The sequence below is a fragment of the Anopheles maculipalpis genome, chromosome X, assembly GCF_943734695.1.
Source record: "Anopheles maculipalpis chromosome X, idAnoMacuDA_375_x, whole genome shotgun sequence".
Lineage (NCBI taxonomy): Eukaryota > Metazoa > Arthropoda > Insecta > Diptera > Culicidae > Anopheles > Anopheles maculipalpis.
Genome location: NC_064870.1, coordinates 696,499 through 708,721, shown reverse-complemented (window position 1 = coordinate 708,721; position 12,223 = coordinate 696,499). Strand labels below are relative to the sequence as shown.

The 12,223-nt window shown below is 45.8% G+C and overlaps 4 protein-coding genes across 6 annotated transcripts in view; 1 reads left to right on the top strand and 3 right to left on the bottom strand.

Moving 5' to 3' along the window:
- LOC126556714 (protein GPR107) overlaps window positions 1–12,223 on the bottom strand; it is a 381,205-nt gene that overhangs the window by 33,206 nt on the left and 335,776 nt on the right. The window lies entirely within an intron of this gene.
- LOC126568561 (TOX high mobility group box family member 3-like) overlaps window positions 1–12,223 on the bottom strand; it is a 329,113-nt gene that overhangs the window by 220,719 nt on the left and 96,171 nt on the right. The window lies entirely within an intron of this gene.
- On the bottom strand, window positions 66–1,160 carry LOC126559157 (prostaglandin reductase 1-like). The gene is made up of 2 exons (XM_050215276.1): window positions 1,049–1,160; window positions 66–949 (listed from the first exon to the last, which is right to left on the bottom strand). Exons 1-2 carry the CDS (start codon window positions 1,158–1,160, stop codon window positions 66–68), a joined length of 996 nt encoding a protein of 331 aa, XP_050071233.1.
- LOC126559106 (protein Mo25) lies at window positions 7,867–11,184 on the top strand. The gene is made up of 6 exons (XM_050215219.1): window positions 7,867–7,995; window positions 9,913–10,029; window positions 10,102–10,244; window positions 10,341–10,674; window positions 10,767–10,871; window positions 10,937–11,184. The coding sequence occupies exons 1-6, from the start codon at window positions 7,867–7,869 to the stop codon at window positions 11,117–11,119; spliced, it is 1,011 nt and encodes a 336-aa protein (XP_050071176.1). The 3' UTR covers window positions 11,120–11,184.

The following is a 12,223-nucleotide window of genomic DNA, read 5'->3' as shown; positions in this document are numbered from 1 at the left end:
ACAATTTATTTTTTTTTGTTGGAAACCGCCATCCCTTCCAAAGCGATGTCGTCATCATTTGCAATTCAAACTTTAACCACCGCTTTCCCAATGTTTCCACCCTTCATCATGTCGATAAACGCTTGAGGCATATTCTGGAAGCCCTCGGTGACCGTTTCTCGCACCTTAATCTTCCCATCCTTTATCCACTGCATGTTCTGTTCCACACCTTCAAACCAACGGTCCGTCCAACGGTGCACACTGAACCCTTCCTGCATCAACTGCTTCCATACGAAGTCCAGCTGCGGATCGACCACCTGCACCGGCCGGTCATTGTACATCGAAATCGTTCCGCATACGGAAATCCGTCCGAAAGGTTTCATCTGTCCCTTTACCGCTTCGGACGTTTGGCCACCAACATTATCGAAGTAGCAATCAACACCGTCCGGGGCTAGCTGCTTGAGCGATGCTGCAATGTTCTCCTCCTTGTAGTTTATCGTACCGTCGAAACCGATCTCCTCCAACCATTGACACTTTTCGCGCGATCCGGCAATACCGATCGCCCGGCAGCCCTTAATCTTGGCGATCTGACCCACCATACTTCCGACGGCTCCAGCCGCACCGCTTACAACCACCGTTTCGCCTGGTTTCGGTTTACAAATCTCCAGAAAGCCAAAGTAGGCGGTATTACCGACCGTCCCCAGCGCACCCATACCGAGCGAAATGGGAAGCGTGCCGAAATCTGGCAGCACGTACGGTTTGCGCGTTTCGAACTCGGCCGGATTGCACACGGAAATGGTACGCCAACCGACCTGTGCGAATGCATACGATCCGACCGGAAACTGAGCATTCCTGCTCTCGATCACCTCACCGACCTGACCACCGATCATGGTGCTTCCGGTCGGAGAGTTTAGTGTGTAGATGCGCATGTACGGATCTACGCTCAAGTACATCGCTCGGATCATGAATTCTGAAACATTTTAAAGAATGGGTTAAAATTATTTAATACTTTATTTGATTGCCATTATTGATGTGCATCCGATGGCCCAGGGAAACAACACTTCCTTACCTCCATCCTGTAGCTGTGGTACCGGTTCTTCCACCAGTTGGAAGTTTTCCAGCGTTGGCTCTTTGGCGAACGGTTTCGCGTAAATCCATTTCTGGGCTGTATACTCGGGCATGCTTATCTTGGATGGGTAGTTCCGGTGCGAAACACTCCACTTTATTTGTATAATACTGCGCTCTCTACCGCTATGAGTCTGTACTTCGTTTGCATTCAATCGTTCGATGCGCCAAGCAGCAGTGTCTTGTGAAGAGTGAACCTTCCAACAGTAGTGATAAGAATTGTGATAGTATCACCAGCTATCTGTCATCCATTTACAACGGAACTGTTCTCGTTCATTTCTATCTATTCCTTCCCAGCACGTCCAATCAATAGGTAAATGCTATCTTTAGCTGTTTATTACTTTTTTTCTTTTTTGTTTGAATTGTTTGAACCGATTGTTTTGTTATTTCTTTCAATAGGATGAACCTACGGCGCCCACTGCCAAACACAACTGGCAGATGTCAATGTCAGGTTCAACGAATACGAATTGTCGTCGATCTATTTTTCGACTCGAAGACTCGAAAAACTCATCTCTAGGGCTTTTTTTTGTATAAAACACATGTGAGCAGTTAACGTAAAAGACTCGAGAAGGCCCTATCTTCTGATGAAGTTTGTTGTAGAATTAAAAATTTGAAAACTCACAAACTTATTATAACACGTGCAACATCGAACTATTCTGCAATTAAAAGCAAAGAAAACCCTCACTAAAGAGCGCTCCAAACTAGTGATGAGAATAGCAACTCTTTTCAATGAATCAATTCACTCTTACTCACTCCCTACTGGGATTTGATTCGTTTAACAAGTTTTTATGGGAGTCGTTCTAACGAGGCAGAAGGCGGTCCCTAACTCAAAACTTCAGAGTGTGCAGGAGTATTTGAGATGCCCTTCAAACTCCAAAACAAAAATGTTAAAACTCGTTTATTAATAGAGACTTTGAGCCTCTGTGACCTACATTCGCCCCTCTCATTGGTACGAACTAGTTGGGAGCTGCGAAATAGGAAAGCAAAGAATTGTGGTCCGGGGCCCTCAAGTTGTAAAGGAACAAGCGTGCTGTAACACACGCCCGAAACACGCCCTGCAGTGCGTTAGGAACGTACAATCAGGAAGATTTAAATCACTCGCTCAATCTTACTCAGTACGCACAACACTACGCCACTGCAACCACTGCTCAAAAGCAGATTTTTGAGAGATTTTATACGGAAGCTGTTAAATGCTTTCTTTTGTGCTTTTTTCTTTTGGTTTGAAGGGCTCTTTCAGCTGGTTTTGTCAGTGGTACTGCAGCCCACTAGTGGTTTACGTCCTGAAGATTGTTTACTATGTTTACTGAATAGATAGCGCCACTATCGAAACAGGTGGGCACCACAGCAGAGCACCACATGGCACGTTGATTTCAAAATCAATATTTCAGGTCGTTTCGTTTAGGTTATTTTTTTTTTTTGAATTTTTCTCACTTTAAAATCGCTTCTTCGAGAACCGAGACCCATACACAAGCCACCAATGCGAGGCAACGTAGTAAAGGGCCGAAATTGCAATTTTGAGATTTTTTTTTTTTGGGACGATTTTACATCGATTTCAAGCGTTTGGAAATATTCCCGCCCGACCCCCGGGACCTTTAAATTTAAGAAGAAAAAATCTCTTCATCTCGCCTCGGTGGTGCGCGAGCCCACAGTGCAAAGGCATTGACTCACTTGTGCAAAAGCACGGCCATCCAGTATGTCTTCGCTCGCTGACGTACTTTGGCTCGGCAGGTATGTTGATGCGCTCGTGTGCATGTGTCTGTTTCGATCTCATCGTCCTTTTTGGCCATTATATTCGGTCGGTCGGTATGCATAGGGGGTAGAGCCCAGTGCCAGCAGCTAACGGAACCAGTGTTGTGAACGTGGTTGCCCCTGATCCCGGGTCCGTACGCACGGCGGTGGGTTTTTTTTATGGTGTGGCGTGCTGCACTTTTGCTAGATGGTGAATAAAATATCTGCGCGCAACCACACAGTGAAACAGTGTTCCGAAGCACTTGAAATAGTGGCGTATGTGCGTACGTGTGCACGCACTTATCTATTTAGCCGTGTGCTGTTGTGAAAAAGTCTCGCAGTGACACAATCGTAATTTTTTTTTTTTGAAAAATAGAGAGCATACGCAAGTATACGAGGGAGAGGAAGAGCGCGCATTCGAGCAAAAGGGCCCAAAAGAAAAAGAGAAAATGACAATAAAAAAAACCCTTCGCATAGAATCTCCATCGATGTGTTTGTGTGCGTTTTTTGTGATGTTTGTGTGTTTGTGTTTGTGTGTGTGTATGGGTACTGGCGCCCGCGTTATACGCTGTGTGCGCGTATGTGTGTATTGTTAAACCGTCCACTACGTGTAGCGGAAGTGGGTCTTTTTTATTACGGTTTTGTGAATGAAATAATGCAACTAACAAAAATTGCATCGACCGTAAACACGCCACAAGTTTAGACCGGCCGCAGACAGTGCACATTTTTTTTTTCTAGGACGGTGATGGGTGTTGGGTTTAATATCGCCCCAAGCCCACCCTTACCGTGCTTGGGGTTGTCTGTGAGCAAGAAGTCACAGATAACTGACCGTGAAGAAGACGCACACAATCTCGAAAAAAGCGCATGATACCCGAAACCCGACATCCAGATAGTGGTCCATACAAAACAGGTCCCCTTTGCAACCGTTACAGAAATTACATTTCTACAGGCGACTTTTGTTCGTAAATCTTCGACTCGTCCAACATCCCAACCACCAAAGTGGCGTTGCTCGAGCCCATCGAGCGCGAGCGAGACGGCAAGAGAGCAGCATTAGGGGAGCAACAAAAAAAGGGGCAAAAATATGTGCCAAACTGCGACCCTTGAAACGGGGAAAAAAGAAGCCAAATCAACACATGTCAACTCAAGAAAACAAAACAAAAAAACACATTCTTCAATCAAATCGCATCACTAACCAAAAAGCTTACTTTGTAATTGTTAAATTGCTTCTCTTCAATGGCTCACCTCTCCCCGCACCCCCCCCCCCCCCCCCCCACCAGCGTGTTGTCAAAATCTGCTACATGTGTACATGTGCGACACCACGACACAACTACCTGCTCCACGATCAACCCCCTATTTGTGGTCCATCCTTGAACAAGGCCACGAATGAAATCGCTCACTGTGAGGATGGAAGAGTTGGAGAGGTGGGGGAGGAGGGTGTGTGGATGGTAGCGCCCCCCTCCCCTTTGTTTGTTCGCGCATTCAACCAAGTTGCTGGTCTGGCTTTGATCCGGTGTGTACGGACAAGCGCATCACAGTGATGGCTGTGGCCACACGATTTCACCCATACAACGCAATGCTTTTCGATGACAATTTCTCTCGATCCCGCCGGTTTATTTTTCTTTCTCTTCACCCCCTCCATCCCTCGCCCTACCCCCATCACCACCCCAATCCCAACCCAACCCCCTTTCCTTCAAAGCGAGATCGAGTGCGATTTGAATTGCGTCAATCGTGCCCCGCGGCTACATGGAACAGCTGATTTGCATAAGCCACAAACAACAGGTCATATGATCAAAATTTTGCTACGTTTTGTTTGATCGAAGCCATGGTAATGGTTTTGCTGTAATGTGTACAGATAGAGCCGCTGCAGTTGCTTTGGCTTGTTGCAAGCGGCAGACCAAATAAAACGACCAGTTCTGTGTCATTTTTGGTCTGATGGGCAGAAAGGGAACTAGGATGCAACAGATGGACGTATAAATAAAATGCTCATGCAGTCTTTATTCCTAAAATTAACCAGCCCGAATGGGGGCCAGCAAAACATTGTTTCTAGTTTCTGGGGAAGTCTATGGGAAGCTCTTCACAAGGCAGGACCGGGGTTGTAATCCCATCCGGAACATTCCTCCACATACACGTGGTATCAACAATTTTTTGGTAAGCCTCCCGATGGCCGCCCTATGTAAGTAAGCCACAGAAGAAGTGTGGTTATTGTATGCTTGTCACTAGTAAGACTCTGGAAGCTTTGGTCCGCCATTTTTGGCTACCCCTTGGCTTGATTAGGCCCACAACTGGCATAGTCAATACTGTGTGCGACGACGGCGTAATGAAGTCTAATGACTCGAAAGCCTCTGTAAGCGAAACGACGTCCAATCAGATCGAGAGAACCCTTCGTTTCGGCTGGCAACGCTACTACCAACAAACAATCCTAAGTCTTCCTCTTGCCCACACCAGTAAGGGACTTATATTCTCCATTTTGTTTTGATGGGAACCATCTTTCAGTAATCAGGGGCTTGCGGCCGTCGGCTGTTGCGGTTTATATCGAAACAGTTTACATCAAACGGCACTCAGCACATATTCTCTGATACACTGAGATGGGGTGGATGCCAAGTGCCTCCCCTTCTCCGTGTGGCTTATCTAAAAGCGTGCGGACATTCAGACGAAAATATCTCGTGCGAGTTTGTGTCTAAAGCTACCACCATGCATGCATAAGCAGATCCTATTTATTGTTTTCTTTGGCCAGTAAGTTCATACGCGGACACATATTAAGAAATCTTCCTTGCAAGCCATTTGAACAACACTTGGCATTTGGCTAGAGCGCGCCCAAAACATCCCGCGACACGTGGCTGATGGTACAACGGTGGAATAGACAGGGTGGGGTAGAGATAGAGAGTGGAAAAGCAGGTGCTAAACCCATCGTTACCACCATTAAAACCCCAATTACCAGAAGCGATGTAATAGCTTTGGCACACATTTTCGAAATACTTTCCCTGACGTCATCGATGTCGCCGCGCTTTGCATTGTGTGTGACGTAGCGCTAAGCGATGTATCTATCTGTCTGTGTTGGTACATGTTGATGATCCAAAAAATGGGGGATGTACGATGGTACTGCCTGCTGCTGCGCAGAACGATCAATGGTTGCGCTCCGTTCTTTTAACCTTCAGTCGGCCAAAAACCGCAATTCTAACGTGCAGCGTCGTGCGAGGGGACGACCGATTCACAAAGGAAAGGTACGAAACGGTGCAGTTCGATCGAGACTCTGTGCTCGGTCAGCTATGTCCAATCTAAGAGAAAGGAAGCAAAAGAAAACGATCGACTTCAGGCAAGAGAGCGAGTGAAATCGGGAAGTTTAGCCGAACTTCCGGTTGAATCGCCAAGTTTTGGGTGCGGGTGGCGACGCGAATGCGAAGCAGTTGCAGGCCAAATCTCCTCCGAGGGTTAAGCCCCAATTGTGCTATTTGCTGTGGAAATTGTACACTTCACTTTCCTGTGGTACAGGACCAACGATTGCTGCTAGTCGGCGCACATTGGCTTCAAAAGCTCAAGAAGCGATGAAGTTTCGTGCTGCTGGGTTTCAAGTACAGTATGACTAATTGTTGCATTCAAAAGGGATTCCTGCCCTAACTGACTCTTTCTATCACGTGCCATCATATGGGGCTTCAGTTTTAATCACGGGGCATTGCATTGATTCTCAATGCTTTCCTAATGATAACTCAGCGCAAGTTATTAGTCACCACCAGCTACCTTTCTCGCGCGATAAGCTTGCTGGCGCCTCCAGGAGCGTTGTTAGCGATTGCATCGGGAAAAGCGGATCATTTTGGGTAACACATACTCTCACACACACACACACATTTCCAGTGCTTATCGGCAAAACCACCTTACTCACCCACAGCAGGTCGAGCGGAAATAAAACAACACCCAACAGTGCTCGATGCGAGTAACGAGGGCAATAGGTGAAACGCATCAGCAGCAAGATCTCGAGCTTCGGTGGACAAAAGTCAACTGCTTTGCACAACATTGGTACTGATAAGAGGGTGTAAAATATACGGTGTAGTAATGCCAAGGTAGTGCTCTCTGGACAATCGTTCGTTTGGCGATTCAAGCGAACTTGTTTTCATCAGCATGAACTACGTCAGTCACGGACGGGAAGATTTCTTAATGTCCTAGAAATATCCCACTATCCATGGCTTTGTTCTTTATAGCAAGTGCTCTCTGGACCTTCTTTCCAGTGCATAGAGCTGACTGATTCAGTCACGGGTAACCTCAAGTTAAGAAGGCCAGAAAAAGCAGTCCAAGACCTCTAGAGGTTGTAGTGCCTTGCACACAAGACTATGTCCCAGAATCCAGGAGCTTCCCAGAATCCAGCCAGTTGGGACTTGTCTTGACTTTGCCATTACAAAGACTCTAAAGTTCATAGTTAATTTGTCCGTAGTTAAACCCCACTTTGTAATCACCTCCAACAATAAAATATTGCAAAATTACATTTGGGATGTCCGCTTCCGCGCACACGGCCTGTTTGCATGGGGATGGATCACCCTAACCAGTGGTGTTACATCTCCGGCGTTAGAAAGCCAGCCACTTGACTGTTAGCGATCGGACCTGAGAGAGCAAAAAAAAAAAAACACACACACACATATTCCGAACACTGGCGCTCGGTTCGACAGTGCAGCAGCCGAGTTGCGCTGCATTCCTGCATTGTGCATCGTGGCGAACGCTTCGGTGCGCGCATCTTCCTTTCAAGCCCAAAAGGAGGGAGCTCGGCGAGTGTTGTTGATAGCAAAAACCAAAAAAAAAACCAGAACTCTGTGCTCTCCACAATAAACCCACAACCGCTGCTTTTTTTTCTTGGTGTGCTCTCACGACTTCAAGCAGCATTCAATTCTCGATACAGAGATACGTTTCGCTATCAAACCGCAATTCTGGTGTTTAGTGTGTGTTTTTTTTTTGTGTGGTTTTAGTGTTTTGTGCTGATCTGCGATCTGTGACGAGAAAGAGAGAAAGAGACAGCAATCAGGCTCCGGATACATTCACAACAGTCTCGCGATGCCACTGTTCGGAAAGTCCCAGAAAAGCCCACAGGAGCTGGTGAAGGCGCTCAAGGAGGCAGTTAATTCGCTGGAGCGTGGTGACAAGAAGGCGGAAAAGGCACAGGAGGATGTCAGTAAGAATTTGGTAAGTTATATCTAATATATAATTGGACAACGAGATCACTGATGAGGTAAACTTTCGCACCAGTCGGTGGAACAGTCTGGAGTGTAATTTACCCGAGCGCTCACAGATTTAAGCCCATAAATAGCGCACAAAGGGAGAGGAGATATTTTCAATCACTCTAATGCATGCGTCTGTTTCTTTGCCTCGATTTTCCGTTTTCAATTTACTGCCAACCCGATGCAGCTTTTCTCCGGATTGGTTCCGAGACGTAAAAAGCCATGTGCGTACGATTTGTTGTGCACAGTAGCTTTTATTTCGTTTTGCTGCCTCTTGTGCGTCTTCGGTTCCGGACTAGATACTTACTTTTACTCGGCCATATATATTGTTTTTATTATTTATCGGCACCCACACGTGCGCGCAAGCTTTGGAAGATTTCACCGGTTTCTCTATCCACCCCGCTCGATTGGGGTTTGCTTGTTTTTCTACCAGGTTTTGTTTTTTGTGGGTGGTCTATTAAAAATTGTTTAACTATTTGTTTGAATACCTAGCATGGGGAATTTCCTCTAAGTACATATGTTCTTGCTATTTGGTGAAGTGTTAACAAACTCGCTCGAACGGCGCAAGAACACACAGCTATCTCGGCACGAGTACTTCGATGAATCATGGATATCCCGTAGCGAACAGGTAATGCTAAAGGCAACCCAACCATGGGACAGAATTCCGTTCTCCATCTCCATCTGGTGACTCATAGTGCTCACGCTGTACTCGGGCTTTTCTGCAAATTTGCCTTCGGAAAGGATCTTCGGCGCATCTTGCAATAGGGAGAGAGGGAGCGCAAGAGCGCGTGTGTTGATTGAACGGATTAACTGCTCGTATCTCTTTGGCGTTATGTCTGAACCGCGCTTCTTGCCGACCCTTGCAAGAGGATGCAACGTAGGAGGACGGGTTATTGGACATAACGTCCGCACTACGTCGGGTGCGGGAGAAGGAATATCAAGCAAAGTACGGAAGAAGAGGTTGGTTATTTTTACCCACCTCTTAGTGCGTGTCTTGCATACCACGCAAAATCACGTCTGCGCGACCGGCGGCCGGCCCCCGGGTGACTCACACACAGGCTCTTCACGTTCCGGAACCAATTTTGTGCGATCGCTAGGGCAAATGCGTCGCCCAAATCGGCAGTCTTGTGTGGGCTGTGAAGATCGAAAGGGATGCGTCTTCCTTAGATTACCAAAAACGTTATTCTAGAATTCAAAATGACAGAAAACTGTTGACTGATATGTTTATTAAGAGTTTTAGATTACGTAAGGCTCAGGTTGCGTCCATGTGCGCTACCTGGCAGATAGGGGAAGAATTCCGCTGACGCAGCTCAATGCTGGATGCAACGGTTTATTACCGTTAAATGCAAAAATGATGCGAAAACTTCCTTGAGGCTATGGTTGAAACAACAACATCTGTTGCAATATTTCATGCTTACTTCAAGATCATCCAAACAAAGTTGCTGACTCTGCTGAGCAGCTCTAATATTACTGTCCTTATAAACCAGACCTAGTGTTTTAGAGTTTTGTTGATGAAGTTACGTTTGAATGACATCACCCACAACGATAATTTGGAACCATAAAATCGCCTTGTAATAGACTTATTGATGCAGTTATTAAGGCTAATAAAGCTATAGGAAATGAGGAAATTACTACCGCATTAAAGAGGTTGTAGGCTGCCAAGCATTCCACAAACGGAGCTTCTCGCAAGCTTATTTTTGTTCAAGTATATGTCTCGATGATGTATCTGGTATTGAGCAATTTTGCATTGCCGTAACTCCATTGCTGGGACCTTCCGAGTGCTCCGTTTGATCTCCACGTCCATTGCAGTAGTATTCCGCGTTTTGCATTTTAATGAACATTCCGAGTAACAAGCTCTACTTTGAACCGTGTTTACATACAGGTATTGATCAAAAACATGCTATACGGTACATCCGATGCCGAACCGCAAACCGAAATAGTCGTTTCCCAGCTGGCCCACGAGCTGTACAGCACCAATCTACTACTGCTGCTAATACAGGTACGTATTGTTGGAGGTGGCCCATGGCGCTCTTATATTAACCAAAGCGAAACGAATCTTGTCTACTTGCAGAACCTAAATCGCATCGACTTCGAGGGTAAAAAGGACGTGGCACAAATCTTCAACAATGTGCTCAGGCGACAGATCGGAACACGCTCGCCAACGGTAGAATACATCTGCACAAAGCCAGAAATATTATTCACCTTGATGGCTGGGTAAAAAGCATTCGAGCTCCCTCCTCGCAATCGAGCGACAAACACGAGTCGGATTACATCCAGTTTCTAATCCTTTTTTTTCTGTTATTCTTTTAGCTATGAACATCAGGAAATCGCACTCAACTGTGGTACGATGTTGCGGGAGTGTGCGCGTTACGAGGCGCTTGCCAAAATAATGCTACACTCGGACGAGTTTTTCAACTTCTTTCGCTACGTCGAGGTGTCCACGTTCGACATTGCGTCCGATGCATTTTCCACGTTTAAGGAGCTGCTCACCCGGCACAAAATTTTGTGCGCCGAATTTCTCGAACAGAACTACGACAAGGTGTTCAACCATTACGAGCATCTGCTCAACTCGGAAAACTACGTTACGCGGCGCCAGAGCCTTAAGCTGCTCGGCGAACTTTTGCTCGATCGGCATAACTTCACGGTACAAACTGCGCTGCCTACGCTGTCGTTTACACATTCAAACTACATTTGCATGCATTTGTTTTTTTTTTGTTGGTATATGTGTCTGTGTAGGTGATGACGAAGTACATCTCCAATCCAGACAACCTGAAACTAATGATGAACATGCTCAAGGAAAAATCGCGCAATATTCAGTTTGAAGCGTTCCACGTGTTCAAAGTATGATGACTCCCACAGCTCCAATCTGTGCTACGTGATTCACACTCGCTTCTGTGTACTTGCAGGTGTTCGTCGCGAATCCCAACAAACCAAAACCGATCCTCGATATACTGCTGCGCAACCAGGAAAAGCTCGTCGATTTCTTGACCCGCTTCCACACGGACCGCTCGGAGGATGAGCAGTTTAACGACGAGAAGGCTTACCTGATCAAGCAGATCAAGGAGCTGAAACCGGCCCCGGATCAATAGTCGTGCGTTGCCGCTATCGTTGCCACCACCACCACCCCCTCGAACACCACCAGCAACACCATCGTCGGTACGGTCCTCATCCTACAGTCGTAGTGCCAGCAGTTAATTCCTCTCCCGATTAATTCCTTCGCACGCAGGATGGTAGCATTACTACCATCGTGTCTATGCTAGATGTGTGTCTGTGTGTGCGTGTGCGTGTGCGCGTGTCATTGTGGTGCGTTGTAGTGTAAGTAACGATACTTAACACATCCTTTCGCATTGCAAAGGAAAGGGTGTGCTGAACGTGGAAACCAAGATTAGTGCAGGATCTTGAGATGCAGGACAGCATGCATGAGCGGAGGTAAAGGAATAAGGAAGCGAATAGCCGTTGGCTAAAGCTGGTGGTTTTGTGAGCCCGGAGCTAAAATTTGGATCGACCTTTCCGTAGCGTTGGACTGACTATTCTGCGTAAAAATGCACGGTCGTGCATAAAAAAAAAAAAACAGAAAACGAACGAAAAGCGACACCAGTCGCAATTAGGTCGATAGGCCGACAAATATGACGTGTGATATAATAATCATTCTCTCCCGCTTCAACGGCACGAAAACATTACGGAATGGATTGCAATTAACACCATAATGGGTTTAAAGCACATGGTAGAAATATTCGGATCGCTAGGAGGGCCGAAGGCGAGGTTTGGGGCTTTAGCTTTCGTTCTTAAATAATCCAATCTTCGGTGAAATGCTTTCTTTGCGATCTTTTAATAGCACATATACACTGCATCCTATTGGTTATTAGTTTAGGGTTAGTTTATACGATGATCCGCGCTAAATACGGTTACTTCTTGCAATATGTTTTTTTTTCTTCTTTGAATCGTTCGTTATTGTGGATTATATGAGGATAAATTTAATTTTTATGTATGTATGGCAAAATATGTTTTTAAACGATTTTTACGTATTATTGCTTTCAAAAACAATAACAACAGAAATTGCCTTTTCCCCAAGAAAAGAGAAAAAAATCACCTCCAGGGCAATATACCTTTAGAGCATATAATTATGGCTGGATTTTTAGTAAGGAAAGTTATCTCTGATAGCGTATATATATATATTGTAAATAATTATATTC

What these genes read in the sequence shown, in the direction of transcription:
- LOC126559157 (XM_050215276.1), bottom strand. Translation starts at nt 1,160, where the DNA reads ATGCCCGAGTATACAGCCCAGAAATGGATTTACGCGAAACCGTTCGCC. An exon ending in ACCACAGCTACAGGATGGAG is followed by an intron (nt 950 to 1,048) that starts GTAAGGAAGTGT and finishes AAAATGTTTCAG; the next exon opens with AATTCATGATCCGAGCGATG.
- LOC126559106 (XM_050215219.1), top strand. Translation starts at nt 7,867, where the DNA reads ATGCCACTGTTCGGAAAGTCCCAGAAAAGCCCACAGGAGCTGGTGAAG. An exon ending in AGGATGTCAGTAAGAATTTG is followed by an intron (nt 7,996 to 9,912) that starts GTAAGTTATATC and finishes GTTTACATACAG; the next exon opens with GTATTGATCAAAAACATGCT. An exon ending in TTATTCACCTTGATGGCTGG is followed by an intron (nt 10,245 to 10,340) that starts GTAAAAAGCATT and finishes TTATTCTTTTAG; the next exon opens with CTATGAACATCAGGAAATCG.